Source organism: Chionomys nivalis, chromosome 22 (assembly GCF_950005125.1).
Source record: "Chionomys nivalis chromosome 22, mChiNiv1.1, whole genome shotgun sequence".
Classification (NCBI taxonomy): Eukaryota; Metazoa; Chordata; class Mammalia; order Rodentia; family Cricetidae; genus Chionomys; species Chionomys nivalis.
In genome coordinates, this window is record NC_080107.1 from 36,342,862 (window position 1) to 36,363,155 (window position 20,294).

Sequence of the window (20,294 nt, forward strand, 5' to 3'; positions counted from 1 at the left end):
CCATATCCTGTCACCTCCTACCCACCCAACTTCATGACAATTGTCTTTCTTCTTGGAGTGGCAGGGTGTTTGATCATGCTTTCATTTTCTTCTTTGATGAATAGTATATTTGTGCACATTTTCAAATTCTTTTGACTCTTTTTATATCACCTAATGATAAATTTGTATTCAAGTCTTTTGCTAATTTTTAAATCAGCTTTTGCCATTGTCGCTAAGTTGTTACTTAAGATAAACTGAGCACAACATTCAAATTCAAGGAATATTTTCCCTCAGCTGTGCAACTGCAAGCTCACTCTTAGCTTCACCACCGTATTGATAACTGTCAAGTTTATCTGGTTGGCCTCTGGATTTACGCAGGTGTCTTTGCAATCATCCCTGCATCTTCTCACAATATTCTCATGTTGTCTTTTATTACTTCAGTGGGAAAAAGCTCCAATATTAACTCAGTATTCTTGCTTCTCCATTTATATGCTCTCCCTTGAAAGCATTGATTAAATATATTAGGTAACTCGCTCTGTGTTCTAGACCCGTTTTCTAGCTTTTCATGGTCACTCTGGCTAACCTTTTTCTTTATTTTCCAGTTCCCAGGTTAACTGTATCCAGCTGCTGTTTCTAATGATTCTACATCCAGTATTTAAATTCGAGGACTCTTGATTGATTTGTTCTTTGGTTTTGCACTTACATCACATCTGTTTGGACGTTCATTATGTTCCTTTTTACTATCACAATGGATTTTATCTATGGAACTATGAGAGCATTACTTAAGACATTTCTTTTCTGTAGGAAAATGAGGCTTTTAAGCCTCCGATCAATTTAACTTTCTCATTTGACAAGTAGATTTCTTGTCAGTGCCTAGTAGTATATTGCTCAAGGTATAAACCATTTGGAGATATCCTGACATTTGCTTATAGCTCAAGAACTGATAGAAAAATCTAGAGAGAAAAATGTGAATTTTTTTTTTCCAAAAATTCTTCTTTTTAAATGGGAATGATTTTCCCCATTTACTCATCACTAATGATAAATAAAATCTTTCTAGTAACCCTGTGGTCATTCTGCCTTGTTCTCACACTTTTGAGCTGTATTATACAAAGCCGCAAATACCCTACAGAAATGAAGATTCTGTTTCTGGGTTTGGTCTTGATGATTGTCACATTTCTGATCTCTCATTTGCGTACCATTATAGCTTAAGCTGACTAGCATGTGTATGTGTGTGTTTGTGTGTAACATGCAGACATTCATCTGTCTGTCTTGTGCTTTCACATATATTTGAGAACTAAAATTTATCACGCACCAGAGACTTTTGTAATTAGGGAGGGCTTTGCAGAACATATCATCTGTTTTTAGTTCATGAAAGTGGATTTACCCTAAAACAGATGAAAGCTGAACTTTCTGAGAAACTCGCTCAGAGATATTGGTGTGTATATTTGAAAAACCAGATGTTAAGAGTCAAAATATATTGTTTCAATATTTTTATTTTATTCAATATTTTATTGTCAGACTGGTAAATCAAAATGCTGTCTGGGCTCAAAACAATCACAAGAATACAAAATTCTGGTTGAGATTGTCCAAATGTGTGCTCAGATTTTAAAAAAGTATATTTAAAAAACACCTTCGGCCTCAGGCACTTCAGCCTACACTTTAGTTTTGTAGCTAGTTGATATTCTTAAAATTTCAGATTATTGTTTGGCAAGTTTAATAAGTCACTACAAATCCTTATGTTGAATGTATCTGCACATGTCTGAGAAAATAGTCAACATATTGGAAACATATATTGTTAACACATACAGAGTTTTGCTCTACAATTACAGAGGAGTACATTATCCAGGCCATATATTTGGCTTAATTGGTAAACAATTTAAAATATTTGGAGCATCAGAGAGATAAAAATATTTTATAAAGCATGTCATAGAAAAACAATATTACATCCTCTAAACGATTCCCAGAAATCCTTTGTTTTATTTTTAAGTTGTCTCAGGTTAAGATGAACAAAAATAGAGGGGGGAAAAATCTATGTAACTAATGCTGTTAACAAAGAACCAAGGTCCCATGATTGGAGCAGGAATCCAAAGCTCATTCTTTTAGGACTGCCTCTTTTCAGCAGGTGAGCTCCAGACGATGAGGCAGGATTGCACCATGAGAGAGAAGAAAAGTCTAATTTCAAAGAAGTGTTGTATTATTTTTGTCTCAAGAACAACAACAAGCCGGGCGGTGGTGGCGCACGCCTTTAATCCCAGCACTCGGGAGGCAGAGGCAGGCGGATCTCTGTGAGTTCGAGACCAGCCTGGTCTACAAGAGCTAGTTCCAGGACAGGCTCCACAACCACAGAGAAACCCTGTCTCGAAAAACCAAAAAAAAAAAAAAAAAAAAAAAAAAAAAAAGAACAACAACAAGAAGAATATGCAATTGCAATTGCGCTGTAAACTAAACCCGCATTCAGAATGTAGAGGTTGAGCAGTGACAGTTCGAAGGAAACCATACACGGAACAGATGGAGGAACCAGCACTGTAAGGGCCAGGCACACTGAGAAAAGCTTCCTGACCTTGGAAGTAAAATAGACAGGCATCACCCTCCTCTTTGCTTCACAGCCGCAGCACAATTACTGGAACCCTGGCCCTCTTCTGCTTTGTTAGCAAGTTTTATAAGTCTGAACTTATCAACTTTGATGGAGTTTTCCAATTTTATTGTTTTCGAAAATCAGAGTTTGCTGGCCTCCTTTGAGTGGGCAGTTGTATTGATTCCATTGTAGTGATGTTGTAGCTGCTGGGACTGGTCAGCACTGCAGGAAGTTCATGCCTGAGGATCACATGAATACTCACTACCCCCATCCTTCCCACATTCTCTGAACAGGCTGCGTTTTCACATGTCCAGCTGAAGGTTTAGGAACTGATGATCAAAGAACCCTAAATACTAAAAATTTAGAAATACTAACTACTAGAAAATAACACAATAGAAAAAGAGACAAGTCCAGGTTAAGCTCTCAAATGCCATAGATAGTTACTAAAATGTTCCGACTATACATTACTAATCTTCATAATTTGTAGCAGTTGGCTATAGTATGTATCTCTTTTTAAAATGCCCCTGTGTATTTAAGACACATCCCCAAGCTAGTTTTTCAGGACGCCCAATTCACTAATCAAAGAAAAACATTGCAGACACCCGTTTTAGTGGCGCTAAATCTACACTTAATTAGACTTCTGTCGTTACTGCAGAGTCCACATTTGGAATAACATTAAAATTATTTTAGTTTTGTTCTCATATTCCATTAAATTCCTGTTAATTGTCTGTGTTGAAAGGTGTTCAAGTTTGCTGGTTTGGGGGAAGGTTGAATTATTTTATTTCACATAATTAGCAAATCAGCACTAAAAACTTCAAGCAGCCCATTTGTTAATGACACACAGTGCTTTTTCCTAACTAGACCTGTGTGGTACCAACGGCAGAAGCCATTATTCTCAGTCAAATCGTGGTCACTCCTGCCCACAAGACTTCTACCAGTGTCTGTTTCAAGGGTTTACTGGAGAATCATTGACTGCTACTCTAATTTTGATGATAATTGTTGCTTCAGGTTTCCTAATGCCTCTGCAGTTAGACATTAATGATTATGCATGCCTTAAGAAGTGTTGATAAGGGAATGAGATTACAATCTTGTACAATTTTAGCTGACAAATTAAAGTGTAAATTAGGTTTTCCCTTAGACAGAGAATAACTTACCTGAGGAGCCAGGCATACGTGAACCTTTGGTCACTCTCCATTTTCTTTATCCTGTTTTGCAGATATTCAGAGCATCAGAGGGTTAGCGGTGGACTGGGTGTCGCGTAATTTATACTGGATTAGCTCGGAATTTGATGAAACACAAATTAACGTGGCCAGGCTAGATGGCTCTTTGAAAACCTCAATTATCCATGGAATTGATAAGCCACAGTGCCTGGCAGCTCACCCAGTCAGGGGGTAAAGTATGATTTTTAAAATTCTTTTTTGCAACATTTTTTACTTTATTTCAGATTTTACACAAACCGATTGTTTAATTCAGATGATACATGTATTGAAGAGAGAGTCAAAATGTGACTGGAAATTGAGTATGGAAATTGTTATAGAGATTCGAAGTCCTGGTTAGAGATTTTTATCCAAATGAAATGCAATTTATAAGCTCTCATTAGTGCGTGTTTCTAGGGAATGAGAGTTTAGAACAAAAAGTTGCAGAGGAAAAGCCATTTCCTTTAGAATGCTGTTTGTGAATATTTCCTGACTGTGTGGTCACTACAAAATCAGCCTGCTTTTGTCTCTCATGAGTCGAGGGGCCAGTGAGATACCAGAGCTTTACCTTCCCATTGACACATTCTAATCCCTTCTCAGCCAAGAGAATTCTGTTTAGATGAAGGACATAATAAAAATAGTTTGTTGTGGGGTTAAGCATCAGATTTGCAAGTACCAGGAAAATGAAAAAGGATAAAATTCTTTCAAAGAGAATAATAATAATAAAAAAGAGATGTTTTACCCTAGGAAAATGTGCAGGGACCCAACACTTTTAGACACTTTGGAAAAAGAATTAATCTTGTGCCTAGAATATGTTTTCTTACTCTAGTCTTTGCCTTATGTTTCTTAAATGCATCTGCATGTAATATTTTAATCCATATCTTTTGAATTAAGGAAACTATACTGGACAGATGGAAATACAATAAACATGGCAAATATGGATGGGAGTAATATCAAGATTCTCTTTCAGAACCAAAAGGAACCAGTTGGTAAGTATTTTTTTAATATAATTAATAATGACAGGTTTAATGAGTTACATGTGTATGATTTTGAACTCAACACTAAATGATTATAGAAGAGTATTATAAATTGGATCAAATTTCTTGGTACCATAGAATTGGTTTTCTCTATATGAGATTCCTTTTTTGGGGGGAAGGGCTTGCTATTAAACTTCCTCAGCACAGAGACTGCCTGAGCATCCATGTGACAGCTTCATATGTACATATTATGACATTTGCTTGCTTCCACTTGTTCTCCTCCCTTTTCAACTCTGCCACTTTCCTCCTATTTTCATGGATTCTGTTAGAGTATCCTTCCCCTTTTATCCTAGTTAAGGGGTCTAATACTGCATTTGAAAACCGAGCCTTAAGCAACTTGCGGAGGAAAAGAGTTATTTTATTTCCTCTTCATCAAAGGAAGTCAGAGGGAAACTGAAGAAAGAAACCCGGAGGTAGGAACTGATGTAGTGGCCATGGGCGCCTGCTCTGTCTTGGTTTGTTCTATAAAGCTTGCTCAGCTTACTTTCTTATGTACCCCAGGACCACCTGCTCAGGAATGAGAACACCCACAATGGGTCGTGTCTTCCCATATCAATTACTAGTTAAGAAAACATACTACTGGATTACAGATAGGCCAGTCTAGTGGGGACATTTTCTCAATCAAGGTTCTCTCTTCTCAAATGGCTCCAGCTTGTGTCAAGTTGACCAAACCCAAATGGAATACCTCCTTTTAGACCAATTCCTTCTTTTTCATAAATCCCTTTCTACCTTCATGTAATTCCCACATAATGATATTTAAATACAGATTCCATGTATGGAAGAAAACATAATATTTGTCTCTGTGAATCTGGCCTGTTTTACTATGTAGAATGATCTTGGGTTTCACCTTTCTTTCTCCCTGTAGATGCCATGATTATATTCTGCATAAAGCCTTAAAGAAGGAATAAAATTTTGTTGTATTCATGTATCTCATTTGTTCTATCAATCCATCTGTTGATGAACCTCTAACCTAGTTTCTTGTCTTGGCTATTGTGAGTAGTGTAGTCTATCTATAGCTACAGAAATGCAGGTATTGCTGTGCTATGCTGAATTAATGTCCGTTCGTTATAAACCAAGGACTGATGCAGCTGAGTCACACAATAATGCTCTTGGTTTGTTTGTTTTTTTAAATTTGAATATTATTTATGTTGTCTGTGTACATATATATGTATGTTCATATGCGAGGGTATATATGTTTGATCCTATGTGTGCATGTAAATGTGGAGGTCAGAGGTCAACCCTAACTTTTTCTTTTTGGAAACTGTACACTTTGTGTCTGAGACTAGGACTCGAGACTTCTATGGATACCAGGCTGAATGGTCAAGGAGCCCCTAGGCTCCTCCTGTCTCTTCCTCAGCTCTGAGATTGCATATGGACACCACTACACCTGCCTTTTTACATAGGGCTGGGTATTGAAATCAGGTCTTAATGTTTATTTGGCAAATGCTTTACTGACTGAGCTCTGCCCCTAAAGGAATTTTAATGTACATTTCTCCCTTGGTTCAGGGTGGTAAACATTTTTTCCCACTGTTTGTTGGTAGTTGCTCATTCTCCTGAGAAATTTATTAGGTCATGTATTGACTAGATATTTTGGCTTCTTTTTATGTTTAGTGTTTGACGTTGCTTACATAGTCTACATAGTAACCCTGTGTCCAATGTGTAATTGGCATATGTTTTCTCTCAATATTCAGCTGTCTCTTCACTCTGACAACTGTTTCCTTTGCTCTGCAAGGGCTTTTCAATATCATCAGTCCTATTTGTCAATGCACAAATGTATTTCCTTTTCAGAAGGTCCTAGTCCAGACCTACATTTGATGTTTTATTTATATTTTCTTCTAAAAGTTTCAGAATTCCAGATATTACATTAATGTCTCTGATGTAATTTGAGTTCACTTTGTACAGTTTAGAGATATGGGTGTGCTACCAGTCTTTTGTATATGATTGTCTAGTGGCAACACTTGTTAAAAAGGGTATTTTCTTCCCAGTGTATGCAGTAGGTGAACTATATGTCAACACAAGAAATGCCCTTATGACTCCACCAAAATTAACTCCTAAGACTTATAATATAACTTTAACAAAATAGAAAGATACAACAATCTACACACAACAGTCAGTAGCTTAGTAGAAAATTCTTGCTTAGCATGTTGGAGATTATTTAACACAAGCTATGAGAGGACTCAGCATTACGACACTGAAGAAAGGAACTGAAGGAGACAGGAAGATGGATAGACTTTCCACATTTATGGAGTGACCAATAATATAAAAATAAATTTATCACAAAAGTGACCTACAAGTTTAATATAATATTCATCAAAATTCCAGTTTCATTCTTTATGGGACTAAAATGTTAATCTGAGAATTTCACAGAAGCATGCAAAACCCAAAATAGCCAAAGCGATTCTAGGAGGATGGGCAGAGCTAGACATATCACTATGCCCAAACTCAAACTACAGCATAAAGGTACAATAACTACAGCACAGAGGTACAATAACAAAACTGCAGAGTGCTGAAACAAACACCAACATGTAGACCAATGGAAGAGAAGAGAGATGTAGAAAGAAACCTACTGAATGCTCAAGAGCCCTTTTGGTAGGTCTAGAATTCTATTTAGCAGAAGAGTTAATTAGCAAGAGAAAATTCTAAAATTTGGTCCTGTTCACAAACACATGTGGGTCTTCAGGTAATTGTGAAGTCCAAAGAAATATTGAAGCTTGATACTTACTGGGATATATGAGATGGAAGACAACTATTACCTCAGAGTTTCTTTATGTAGGTTCTGTGTAGCCAAGTTTCTACCTTGTAAGTGACCAGATCCATCCCACCTTGATCTGTGAAGGATAAATGTCATCAAGCACTGTGTATGGAAGGTTTACTGCACACAAGAGAAAATAGGTCAGAAGGCCATTTAAAGAAAATCAGAATTTCTCAGATAATTTTTACTAGAAATAATCGGTATGTTTATTCATCATATTTTCTCTGAACTACTTCAGAGGCAAGGAGGAAAGATATTTGTCATTGAAACAGAAAAATAAGTCCTTTTAATTTTAAAAAATTACATTTTAAACATCTATTTTGTTAAAGACATAACGGTGCTGACATTCTTGAGCTGCTCCTATAAAACATCTTTTTTTTTTTTTTTTTTTTTTTTTTTTTTTTTTTTTTGGTTTTTCGAGACAGGGTTTCTCTGTGGTTTTGGAGCCTGTCCTGGAACTAGCTCTTGTAGACCAGGCTGGTCTCGAACTCACAGAGATCCGCCTGCCTCTGCCTCCCAAGTGCTGGGATTAAAGGTGTGCGCCTCCACCGCCCGGCCCCCTATAAAACATCTTTGAAATTTAAAAAAAAAATTATTTTAAGAGAGACTATTTAATAGGTATCTATGTATACTAATATTTTTACCTCTATATTTCTTTTCTCACATTTTTTATATCTTTGTGAGTCAAGAATTATAACATTTATTTGTAATTTTATAGTCTGTTTTCAAAAAGACATAACTTGGCTTTTATATTAAATTTGAAAATATAAAATATACAATAGAAAAATGATAGTTTGAACTTGAATTGCAGAGATAATATTTTTAAGTGGAGAAAATAAGTAATATAAACCAAAGTTTTTCATCAATAGCTTCTTTATTTTAGGAATATGAAAATATACTGACTTGATGTAGCTTATACTCGATAGTAATAATTTAAAATAGGTGCAATATGCAAATATCTGAAATAATGCCTTTTGTATAGCCTAAACCAAACCTTTTGGTGTAAACAATACAGTTGTTAGCTCCCTCCTTTGTACTCTTTTTTTTTTTTTTTTTTTGACATTTGCACGTTGTTAAAATCTAGGCTAGTGCTGGAAATCTGGGCAGACTGAAATGTAAATCCTTCTGTGAAGAAGACACAGCAGAGAAAATGGCTTTACAAGGTCCAGCTCCACACACAGGACTCCTTTTAGATGGATGAGATTCAGTTGCATCTTGTCAGAGGCTGCCCAGAATGTGCAGGGTTGACAGCTCTGATGAAAAATCTATTATTTATACTGAAATTTGGGAATCATGGGTTACACCAAAATAATAATGTATATGCTTGTTTCGGGATTGAAGACACTGTCTCCTTTAATACTGAATAGCCAGACCCCTATTAAACTATTGATGTAGAAATTCCACAAAACTTGCAGGTGATAAAGGCCATTTACCTGGAAGGGTGAATGGGGGAGGGTGAGAGAAGAAGGGCAATTGGGGGAAGTTGAGTGAGGAAGCATGATTGAGAGAGGGCAAGTAAGGAGAGGGAGTGTTTCTATTTGCACTTAGCATTTGCTTCCTGAGATGCTGTGGTCTGAATGCTAGCACTTTTACTGCAGAGACAAACGCTAGATACCTGCTCCTTTTCAGTTTTTGTTGTCTCTGACCATGACTTTAAAATAAAACTTCTATGCAACACTTCTGTAAAATGTGAAGCTGTTGTTCTCCTCTGTTTGGAGCTTTCTTTAGCTGGAAACCATGTCTGGGCTAGTAAGTCACCAACTTTCTCTATCTGTAACTACTCAAGCAAACCGAATACCCCGAGTCCTTCAAAATTTTAAAAACATTCACATTTACATAAAGCCTTCCTGATGAAGCATTTGGGGAGTATAGTATTTGATATGATTTTTAGGGAACCAAACTAATCTTTTTATTATTCTACTTTGGCAATTATGGACAATCGGTATGACTCCAATAAATCTCTTACCTTCTCAGGAAATTGTTCCAGTTTTTATAAAATGTCAATCTTGGTACCTAATCTGTGACCACATGCAGTTACAGGTTCCCTGAGCAGCATCTCATGTTTCAGTAATATGTTCCATATTTCCTTAGTGCTCCAGGATATTTTTACACTTGCCCTAAGACATTAAGTCATTGCTTTTTATAGTATACAACTGTTGGAAATGGCATAATTCTCTAACAAAACAATATTAATAAATATATGTAGTTTGTTCTTTGCTAAAATCAGCGGGATACAAATCAAGCCTGATAAAACCTTCTTAGTATTCAAATCTGCATGATGAACCTGGATGTGTTGTTCACACCATAGAATGCCAGCTCCGTCAAATGTGACCAGAACTACTCTGCTTTTCAAAGCACCAGAGATTTTTTGTTTTTAGTGGCAGAGAAAAATAAAATTTATCTTAGTGTAAGTAATGCACCAGGGGAGAGATAGTAAAGTTGAAATGATAACTAAAATTTAGAAAACTAGTTGGCTAGGATGTGGACCATTAATATAATTTCTGTTCAGTGATTTTAGGAGAGGCATTTTGCAATCATTTGATGCTTTCTAGTGAAGAGTTTTTGTATCTTTCAGGAAGTTTCTCAGGTGAGCAATATTATTAGCTACAAATTTTTAAAAGGCTCTAAAATGCTTTTCTATTAGTTTTATAGTTCTGTGAATTAAATCTAGAGACAGACAGGTTAAGCATGAGGTCTGCTACTTAGCTGTACCTAGCCTGTATCCCTGTTAAAGAAATTTACACACTGCTATGTTATTTTTCAACCTATATCATAACACTGGATCCATAGTTTCAGAGTTTTCACAGAGAAATAATGCTTGTATTTTTGTTATTTGTGCATGTGGAGCTTATGAGTGTCTGTACATAAGTGTATGCGCTTGCATATAGACAGACAGACAGACAGACAGATAGAGACAGAGACTCTTTGGTTGATTGCCAGAAGTTTTCATGGGACCTGATTGAAAAGAAAAAAAAATGGTTAACATTATTTAGTGAGTGGTGGGGAAGGACAATATAGAAATGTTCAGGCAAAAACTGGAAGTACAATATTAAGCCCAGATACCTTCCTACAGATACCACAATTCTGCTCAATTTAGTATTTCAGATTAGCCCAAGGTTTGAGGATTTTCTATTCTTTTCTTTTCTTAAGGCTCATTGATTAAAGACAGGAATCCTATGCACAAAATTTATTCACAGCAGAGCCCAGGTTTATATTTAATATAGTTACAAGTTCTAAAAACAAACTATTTTACCTCTTCATATACTTGTCCTTAAATTACACATATGTTTGCATACTTTGTTTTTGCAAATGTAGCCAATGCTATATGATAGTCTAAACACTGATTTCCATAAAGTTTTACATCAGTTTAGAGAGGAGTAGTATGGGCCAGATGTGTACAGTAATGTGTAGGTGCACAGTAATGCATTTAGCACCCATGACTTCTGAATAGAAGACTGTTACAAGAAGAGAGAACCACTTGTTTCATTCCCGTCCTAATAAGACCCTAAATAAACACACAGAAACTATCTTAATTAAATCACTGCTTGTCCCATTAGCATTAGTTTCTTATTGGCTAACTCTTACATATTAATTTAACCCATTTCTATTAATCTGTATATCACCATGTAGCAGTGGCCTAAAAGCAAATTTTCAGCATGTTTGACTCTGGCAGCTCCATAATGTCTCTCTACCTCCACCTTCCTCCTCCCATGCTATAGGGCAAGCCAGTTCTTTTTTCATTAACCAATAAATGCAACACATAGACAGAAAGACCTCCCACACCATTTCCCCTTTTCTGTTTAAACAAAGAGGAAGGCTTTAACATAATAAAATTACTACAGTTACAATATTTATATCTACTTTTTCTTCTATAATAACTAAGGAAAACTATAACTATAATTTCTTCAACTCCATCAAAGACTCCAAAAGGATATAATATTACCTAAGTAAACAGAAAGTGCATTGAAAGCAATTTCCAAAACTCTAGAATTCACAGAGACATCTTACTGCCTGGACATTTACCCAAAGTTCTTTTGTATCATTGGGGCATCCATATTCAGCCTACAAGCCCATAGTATCCAGCAGACTTTTCCATGAAGCAGAATATTTCAAAGACAGTTCAGTGACTTTTTTCTGTATCCTGCAGAATGTCTCACAGACTATTTCATGAAGCAGGAACCCTGAAGGATCATCTCATTATTAGGCAAGTTCAGCAGTCATTTCTCTGTGGGTTCTGCATGTCTAGTTAAGCAGTCCAGGCAAGAGCAGTTTCTTGCCCAAAGGGCTAACCAACTCCATAAGGATCCTCTTCAATACCCATCTTCCTTTTGAAGTAGCTTGGTGTTTCCAGGAGCAGATGTGTCTCACTGTCATGAAAAGTCCTAGGTTCTTCAATATTTTAAATGCCATATTCTGAAAGTCTCTGAAATATTTGAAGAATAACTATCTAACTGAAATATGTCTCTATACATCTAGAAAATCTAACTAACATGACTACAAGCTTGACTATTATAGATGATTATCTATTAACCTATATTTTTAATTATACATCAAATTTTTAAATGAGCTACAGAAACATGATACCTTAATCAAGAGCAGAAATATACATATAACAAAATTGACCTTAACTTTGTACCAATAAACCAAGATTCATAACATAGCAAATCTATATAGCATATCCCCATTAAATGTAAAGAAACATTTACAAACAATATTTGGAAATATGGGTACAGTTCTGTCCAGACTTCTTCCAATTTTTTTATTGGGAGAAGTAAATTTTTTGATGGTGTTCAAGGCTACATTTCAGGGGATCTTGGTCCATCAAACCATATTAGCCTGGAATGGATCCATAGGTTCTCATCCTCTTTGGAGACAAAAGAAGAACCTCTTTTCCAAAGCAACATATCCTTAGACCCAAATTTGGAAGTCATGATACATTTATAAAATACATGCTGGTTTAGCTTAGCAGTCCATACAATTAAACATCTCTCTGTACTTAGCTCCTTCACAGTCATAAAATTTAAAGAAATCACAGTAATATACATAATCCAGGATCTCTGTGAATCTTCTACCTTTACATGGCTTATTTTTCTTTACTCCTTTTAATCTATGACTATACATTTTTTAAAGCATTAACTTTATTTTATGACTCTCTATACTCTTTTTCTTTTCTTTTCTTTTCTAAGGCTCTATACATTTATCTAACACTATGACTCACCTGGTTTTTTCTTTATTGCATATCTGTGTTCTTTATTGTTTAGGAGCACTCTTTACAATGCTAAGTGCTTCTTAGAATTTAAACTGCATCATTGCTATAGGTAATATGACAGTGCCTGCTTGCCCCAGTCAGTTCAGCATGACAGAACCACTCACTCGCTCTGAGAGCACACATACCGCCCTACTTCCAGGCACACAGAGAGACCAAGTTGCCATCAAGCAAGCCTCAGCACATTGCTTACAAAACCCATCCAAGTACTCAATCTCCCAAAAGAGCCAGTGTTCCTGCTAACAGCACAGCCATGGCTGAGAAGCTGCCATTTTGAAACTGCATGGCTGATACTGCTGAATCAGTAAGACCTCTCTTAAAGGAGTTGTGGCATCCTATTAGTAAACAGCAAGAAGCTGTGTTAAACTCTGTATTTTTGTGTCTAGAATTAAGCTCTGTCAGGTTTTTCAGTGGACTTTAGTTTGCCACATTGGTGCTAATCTGTTACAGGAAGAGAAAACTGCTTGTTTCATTCCTGGCTTCCCAGCTAGCTTATAACTAAAATAATCACACAGAAACTATATTAATTAAATCACTGCTTGGCCCATTAGCTCTAACTTCTTATTGGCTAACTCTTATATATTAATTTAACCCATTTCTATTGATCTGTATATCGCCACAAGGCAGTGGCTTGCCGGCAAATTTTCAGCATGTCTGACTCTGGCAGCTCCAAGGTGTCTCTCTAATTCTGCACCTCCCATTCTATGGGCCAAGTTAGTTCTTTCTTTATTAACCAATAAAAGCAACACATAGACATAAGGACCTCCCACACCAGAGGTAATCAATTATTTTATATTTATTGTATTGAATTTACCATGTAGTAACTTTAATGCTGAATGTTATGTAAAGGATTAAAATGCATTCATTTTAGCTAAACAAAAGGAAAAGAAAGAGGTTGAAAGAGTGTACCTAGTAGTCACAAAAATATTTATGTATCTTAATTTTGAAAGCAAAAATAAAAGAGGGAGGAAGTTGGGGAAGGAACAGAAGAACAACGGAAGAGATGAAGGAACAAAGATAGGAAGTCTAAGAGCTTCACTTTCAAATCATGCGTCTTTAGTATACATTTTTATATACAGTGTTCAATAGGCACCATGGATGGCATCAAGTAGACTTCATAGCACTGACTTGGTAATATTTATTTTCTAATGAAAATTATAGTGAGGAAATAGGATAAATCCACACATTGTGTATGCCTATGTGGAGGAGTTTATAAAAAAGGAAGACAAATTTTAGCTCCTATAGTGTCACAGTTATTGAGCTACAAACTATTTCTTCATAGTTTGTAATCTACAACTAAAATCAAGTGGGACCATTGTGGAATCCCCTTCTTTGGTGATCCTTGCCAGCCAGGCTTGTAACACTGAGGCTGCCTGTAACAGATTTCCTCCGTCCTCTTTAGTACCTTTTTTTTTTCTACTACAGCAAGTGTGACTCTTTCACAAGGCTCCTTTGATCTTCCTGACTGGGCTGAAACCTCTTCATGCAGACTCTGTTAGTGATTTTGTCTTTTTTTGACTCTTGTCCCCTGGCTCCTGGAGAGGATGTTTGAGATCATCATGTTTGGTTTGTCATCATGTCATGGGCTCAGCTCCATTGTTGGTACATGAGGGAATCTTCAATAAATAAGTGTTCGGTTTACTCTGGAGCAGGAAACAAGTAAGTCTAGTAGATTTGTGCCATGCAGGCATTTTCCTAAAGAATAGTGTTAAGAATTATAAATAACAAATGCATGCTTAGTTTGGAAGGAAAAAGTGGAAATACTTGGCTTCTAAACATTCTGTAGGCTTGTTTTTTGCTTATTCCTCTCCCTCCATTGTTACACTATCACTCATTTGACTTTGATTAAAACCTCAATGAGAGGTATCTCAACAATGAAAGAATAGGTTGGGACTGCTTTGATCTAGTTATCTCCTTATTGACAAAGCCTCATAGCACAGGAAATAAAGAAAAGAAATAGATTGTATTACAGTAATCCATCATTTATGCCAATCCTATTAGTTTTAATATTTTTATCTTTTTTAGCAGTCTTTCGGGTGCTTAAAATAAATTCAAAGCATGGTACTTGTTATCTGATTTTCTTTTGTCATAATATTTTAACTATGATTTCTTCAACCATTTCTTAGAATCTGTCTAATAACTTACAACATTTACTAACCAAGACAAAATAATAAAGAATTTAAGAATGATACCCTTTTTATTTTTAAAAACCATCAGTACAATTGCTTTTTATATTTATGAAATTTTTAAATTCATGTAACAAATAACTTGTCAAAATAGTTTTGTAGTTTTACATAAAAACATCTCTTTAATATAAAGTGACAGTTAAGCTGTATGAGAACATATTCTCAAAGAATCCATGCTGTGGTATTTCACTTGGAAAGTGCTTTCAGAACTGGTCCCTGGACAAATTTTCTAAATTGGAATTCCATGGTCTTGTGAATGCATGCATTGTTGTAAAAATAAATACGAAGCAATTTTTTTTCTAGTGCACATGATATTTATACCACAAAGTACAACATAAGGAAATTTATTACTGCATTATTTACTCATAGTTTTACTTACTCATTATAAGCAATTAGAGCTATTATTTAATGATGAATCTTTCTGAGTGAGTATATTGTGGCTTCTCTACCTTCCTCCTACTTTCTTCAGACAATAGTCACAGAGAGAACAAGGTGAGAGAAAAAGTCTCCATTTGGTGACTTTCATCTCCTGTATATTTCTGCAATGTTTTATTTAATATTGTGGAATATGAAATGCAGATCAAGTATCTGTATAGAAAGCATGGGCTCTGACAAATGTTGTTGTACTTCCTTCCAAGCACAAAGCCATGCCTTTGCATTCAATACAGTCTAGGATCTCTACTACACTTTGCAATTAAAAATAGCTACGGTGACTTCTATCTAAGCACTGCAAATTCTCAAGCTACTTACAGAGTTTTTATGTTAATTACACATAGCAGCCATATTCTAGAGGGTTGCTTGTTCATCTCATTCATTCACAAACTGTGGCTTCCTTAAAAGAAGCTAGTGTTTGAAACATGTTCATCCTTCACCATGGTGCTGTGACCAGAGAGGGTGGTTTCATTGAGTTTCATTTCACTGAGTTTCATTCATCTGACTTCAATAAAAAAGCAAGGAAAGAAAAAAGAAGAAGAAGAAAAAAGAAAAACAGCGCAAAATTCCTTGAAGCACGGGCAGGAAGAAATTTCGAAAGCCTGCTACCCATGCAAAACACAAGCCAATTAGACCATAGCAGAGTACTTTTGTCACATGCAGGACTCTGCAAGAATCCTCTCCCCTCTACATATCGTGAATCAGAGTTCATTATTTCTGAATCCTTAAATTCTAGTTTTAAATTGTGTGAAGATGTCACCCTGGACTTTCCAGAAAGTAGACTTGTGTTGTTATTGTAATTCACCGATTCTTTGCTTGATTGCTGCTCAATTTAAATGTGTGATATAAATCACATAAAAATTCATAATCGCATCAAAATACTCAACTCATATTTTATTTGCTTGTACCATTGCAGATGAAGTAATAACAACCTACAACAAATTGAACCAAATAAATTTACTTTTTTAAATATAAACCAACAATCCTATTGTTATTTATTGTTGAATTTAAAATTAAGTATTGAATAAAGTTATTTAATTGAATTATTACTCAGTCTTCAAAGAATTAAGTACTTAGAGCAGTTTACATGAAAGAAGATTTTAGTTTAGCACGTAACGTAATTTATATGCTTAAAATGTGCTCGTATTATGAATTTCATCCTTTCAGCCTAAAAGAAAGCAACTTGCTTGTCAGTCAGCCTTATCCTTCATGCATTATTCTTTTTTATTGTTATTTTAAAAGAAATCCTATTTTACAAACTAATCCAAATTCCCTCTCCTTCCCATCCTCCCACCTTCTCCACACCACACCCTCATCCTCTCCTCAGAGAGGGTGAAGCTTCCTATGGGGAGACAACAAAATCAGGACCAAGGTCTTCCCCTCTGTATCTAGGCTGAGCAAGGTATCTCTCCATATGAAATGAACCACACCATGAACTAGAGATAAAGAAATCCACTGCTAGTGGCCCCACAAACCGCCCATGCCACACAACTGTCTGTCACATTCAGAGGGTCTAGTTCAGTCTTATGTTGGTTCTCCAGCGGTCAGTTTGGGGTCACTGAGCACCTACAAACTCCAGTCAGCTGTTTCTGAGGGTATTCCCATCATGGTCATGGCACCTTTGCTCATAACATCGCTTTTCCCTCTCTATGACAGGACTCCAGGTGTTCAGTCCAGTGCTTAACTGTGAATCTCTGAATCTGCTTCTGTCAGATACTGGATGAAGGTTTTATGATGGCAATTAATGTAGTCATCAATCTAATTATAGGGGAAAGGCAGTTTAGGCACCCTCTCTACTATTGCTTAGACTCTTAGCTGGGGTCTTCCTTATAAATTCCTGGCAGCTTCCCTAGCGCCTGGTTCCTAGCTAACTCCACAATGGCTCCCCTTTTCAAGGTATCTCTTTCTTTGTTCTCCCTCCTGTTTTTTACCCAACTAGATCTTCCTGATCCCTTATCTTCTATTTCCTGCTCCCCTTCTCCCCTCTCCATTCTCCTATCACCCTCCATTCCTTCTTCCTCTCCATCAATTGACTAAGGAGATATTGTCTACTTCCCCTTGGGGAGGATCCATGTATGTCCCTGTTAAGGTTCTCCTTGTTTCTTGTCTTCTCTGGGCTGTGGACTGCAGGCTGATAAGATTTTCCTTTGTTTTATGTCTAATATCTACTTAAAAGTGAGTACAGAACATTCTATATTTTAACTCCTTGCTTATCTGTTCTGTTTTTAATATAATCACAAATATAGGTCATTTGTTTTCATAATCTTCCAGTTTATGAAAGTTTTCTTTTAACTCTATAACTCTTCTTGAACTCTACCAACCATTTCTTATTATTTAATCATTGCAACACATGTCTTGTGTTAATTTCAAAATATACATGTAGGTAAAATTTCCAAGAGAATTTTACCACACAAAGTGAATTAAGGGACCATCATTTTTAAATCAAAATATTAAAATCATAACTACTGATTTCTACTCAATATTATGATCTATTATTTATGAAATTCATTTCTGAGCAAGCGACTTTTAAGTACAAAATATAATTAATATATAAGGCTATATGTAAAATATTAAAAATAGGAATACTAAGCAGATAACTTGACAATATAATATTATAATTATCGATATATACAGACTAATAATTTGCACTTATTATACATTATTTTATTCACTTACTCATTGTTCAATTGTAGCATAAATAAAATTTTACCTTAAAAAATAAAGAAACATGTCATATGGTATATTCTAGAATCCAGATGCTGAGGTTAAGCAACCATACCAGTACTCAGGAAAGTTATTTTTCTATTAAGGAAAAGTAACAGAAAATAACGAATAATTGGCTGTCAGCCAAAGCCCTTAAAATAATCCAATAGTGATATGTGCAAGACAATATAAAGATATAAAATCAAACTAATGTATTCCCAGTAGATACTAGGAAAACTGGAGGGATTAAATAGGAGAAGGAGCTATAGCCAAATTGGTGATGTTTGGAAATTTCAACAAGATCTTAATTGCAAAATCTATGCTTTTTTATTTATTAGATTTTTTTTTAAAAAATACCAATCCAAATTCCCACTCCCTCCCCTCCTCCCCTTCCCTCCACACACCCTCCCACCCCATCCCCTCTAATCCTAAAAGGAGGCAGGCACTTTGCTTTGTGGAAGGTTCAAGGCCCTCCCTACTACATCTAGGTTGAACAAGGTATACATTCAAAGAGAATAGGATCCCAAAAAGCCAGTACATGCAGTAGAGATAAATTCCAGGGCCACTGCCAGTGGCCCCTCAGTCTGCCCCAATCATACAACTGTCAACCACATTTAGAAGGACTAGTTTGGACATTGCCAAACTTTTTATGAGGCTACTGTTACCTTGATACCAAAACCACACAAAGACTCAACAAAGAAAAAGAATTACTGACCAATCTCACTCATGAACATGAATGCAAAAATTCTCCATAAAATACTGGCAAACCGAATCCAAGAACACATCAAAAAAAATCAACCTTTATGATCAGGTAGGCTTTTCTTTTTATAGCAAAAAGGCTGTGATTAAATCATTGAAAACTAGTTGAAAACTAGTCACTCAGTTTAAATAAAAGGAAGGGTGCACTCTTACTGCTGTGTTAGCTGTGTAAACTACAGTTGTATAAAAAAAAAAAAACAGAAAGTTGGGCCTGGAGAGATGGCTCAGTGGTTAAGAGCACTGACATCTCCTGCAGAAGACCTGAGTTTGATGACCAGCACTCATATAGCCTCTCGTAACCGTCGGCCATTGAAGTTCCAGGAGATCTGGTGCCCTCTTCTGGCAGCACACACACATACAGACATATATGTAAGCCAAACAATCATACACTGAAGTAATGTAAAATTATAATTAAAAAAGAATAATAAGATTTGAGACTTAAAAAACTATCAGAAAGGGGAAGTTTCTTGTTCCTTGAGGGGGGAAGAACATTAGGTAAAGGAGGAATGAGCATGGAACCGATTCGAGCTACACCCTCGATGTGAGATCAACAGGGGGACGACTGATTGAGGGGAATGCCCATTAGGGTGCCAGGAACTACAGTTTGCAAAATTAAGAATGATGTAACAGTGCTTTAATTTTTTTTCATTTTGAACTTCTTAAGCAATGAAATATTACTTTGACAAATATAAAACTATAGGTATAAAAACTGTTAAAATGCTTTTAAGTTGAAACAGTTCTCAGAAGCAAAATGCCAAAGCCTTGTCATTGATTCTGGCTTTCCATTTTTTGTTTGTTATTTCCACAAGGCACATAACATTTGTCAGTCACCTAGACATAAAAAATAAATATGCCTAGGTACAGCAATAAACTGTACAAAGTAAAATGATCTATAGGAGGATGATGGAAGGGGTCTGACTCTTCGCCTGGTAAGATATGCAACCATCAGTCCATCGGCTCATCCCAGAAATTCCACATAGGATTGATTAGTACTTAGCACGGAGCAAATCATAGGGCAAGTGGAGAATGGCTTTGTCCTGGAGAAGTTAAATTGGAGCATTCTATTCAATTTATCATGTGTTTTTCAAAAAATGGAAAAATTTATGAGACACTTTTAAATCCAAGTGAGTTCACAGAAATGCTGCACGAAAAAGTCTATTTTCAATAAAGAAAAAAGAAACAAAACATTTGCCACCTTTGAAATATTGTAAATGCAGACATAAAATGTAAATACATAACACTAGTACCTGAAAAATAATCATGCAGAAAAGTCATCTTTAGAGTTTTTCAGGGTTGTCCAAGAAACTCCCCAAACATTATAATTTATTGCTGTTGTCCTTGGTTCCCCGCACCAAACAGCTTTTTAACTGGACGTAAGACTCCCTCAACATTAGGGAAGCACATGACTG

General features: G+C 35.9%; 1 protein-coding gene across 7 annotated transcripts in view; it reads left to right on the forward strand.

Moving 5' to 3' along the window:
• The window catches only part of Lrp1b (LDL receptor related protein 1B), a 1,777,797-nt gene that overhangs the window by 1,191,960 nt on the left and 565,543 nt on the right, over window positions 1-20,294 (forward strand). For all 7 annotated transcript variants that reach the window (XR_009056008.1, XM_057755646.1, XM_057755649.1 and 4 more), the window contains exons 30-31: window positions 3,771-3,945; window positions 4,645-4,739. Coding sequence is in view for 6 of the 7 variants with exons in the window: in XM_057755646.1 (XP_057611629.1) it covers window positions 3,771-3,945; window positions 4,645-4,739 (270 nt within the window). In the remaining variant the exon portion in view is untranslated. The remainder of the gene's footprint in view (window positions 1-3,770; window positions 3,946-4,644; window positions 4,740-20,294) is intronic.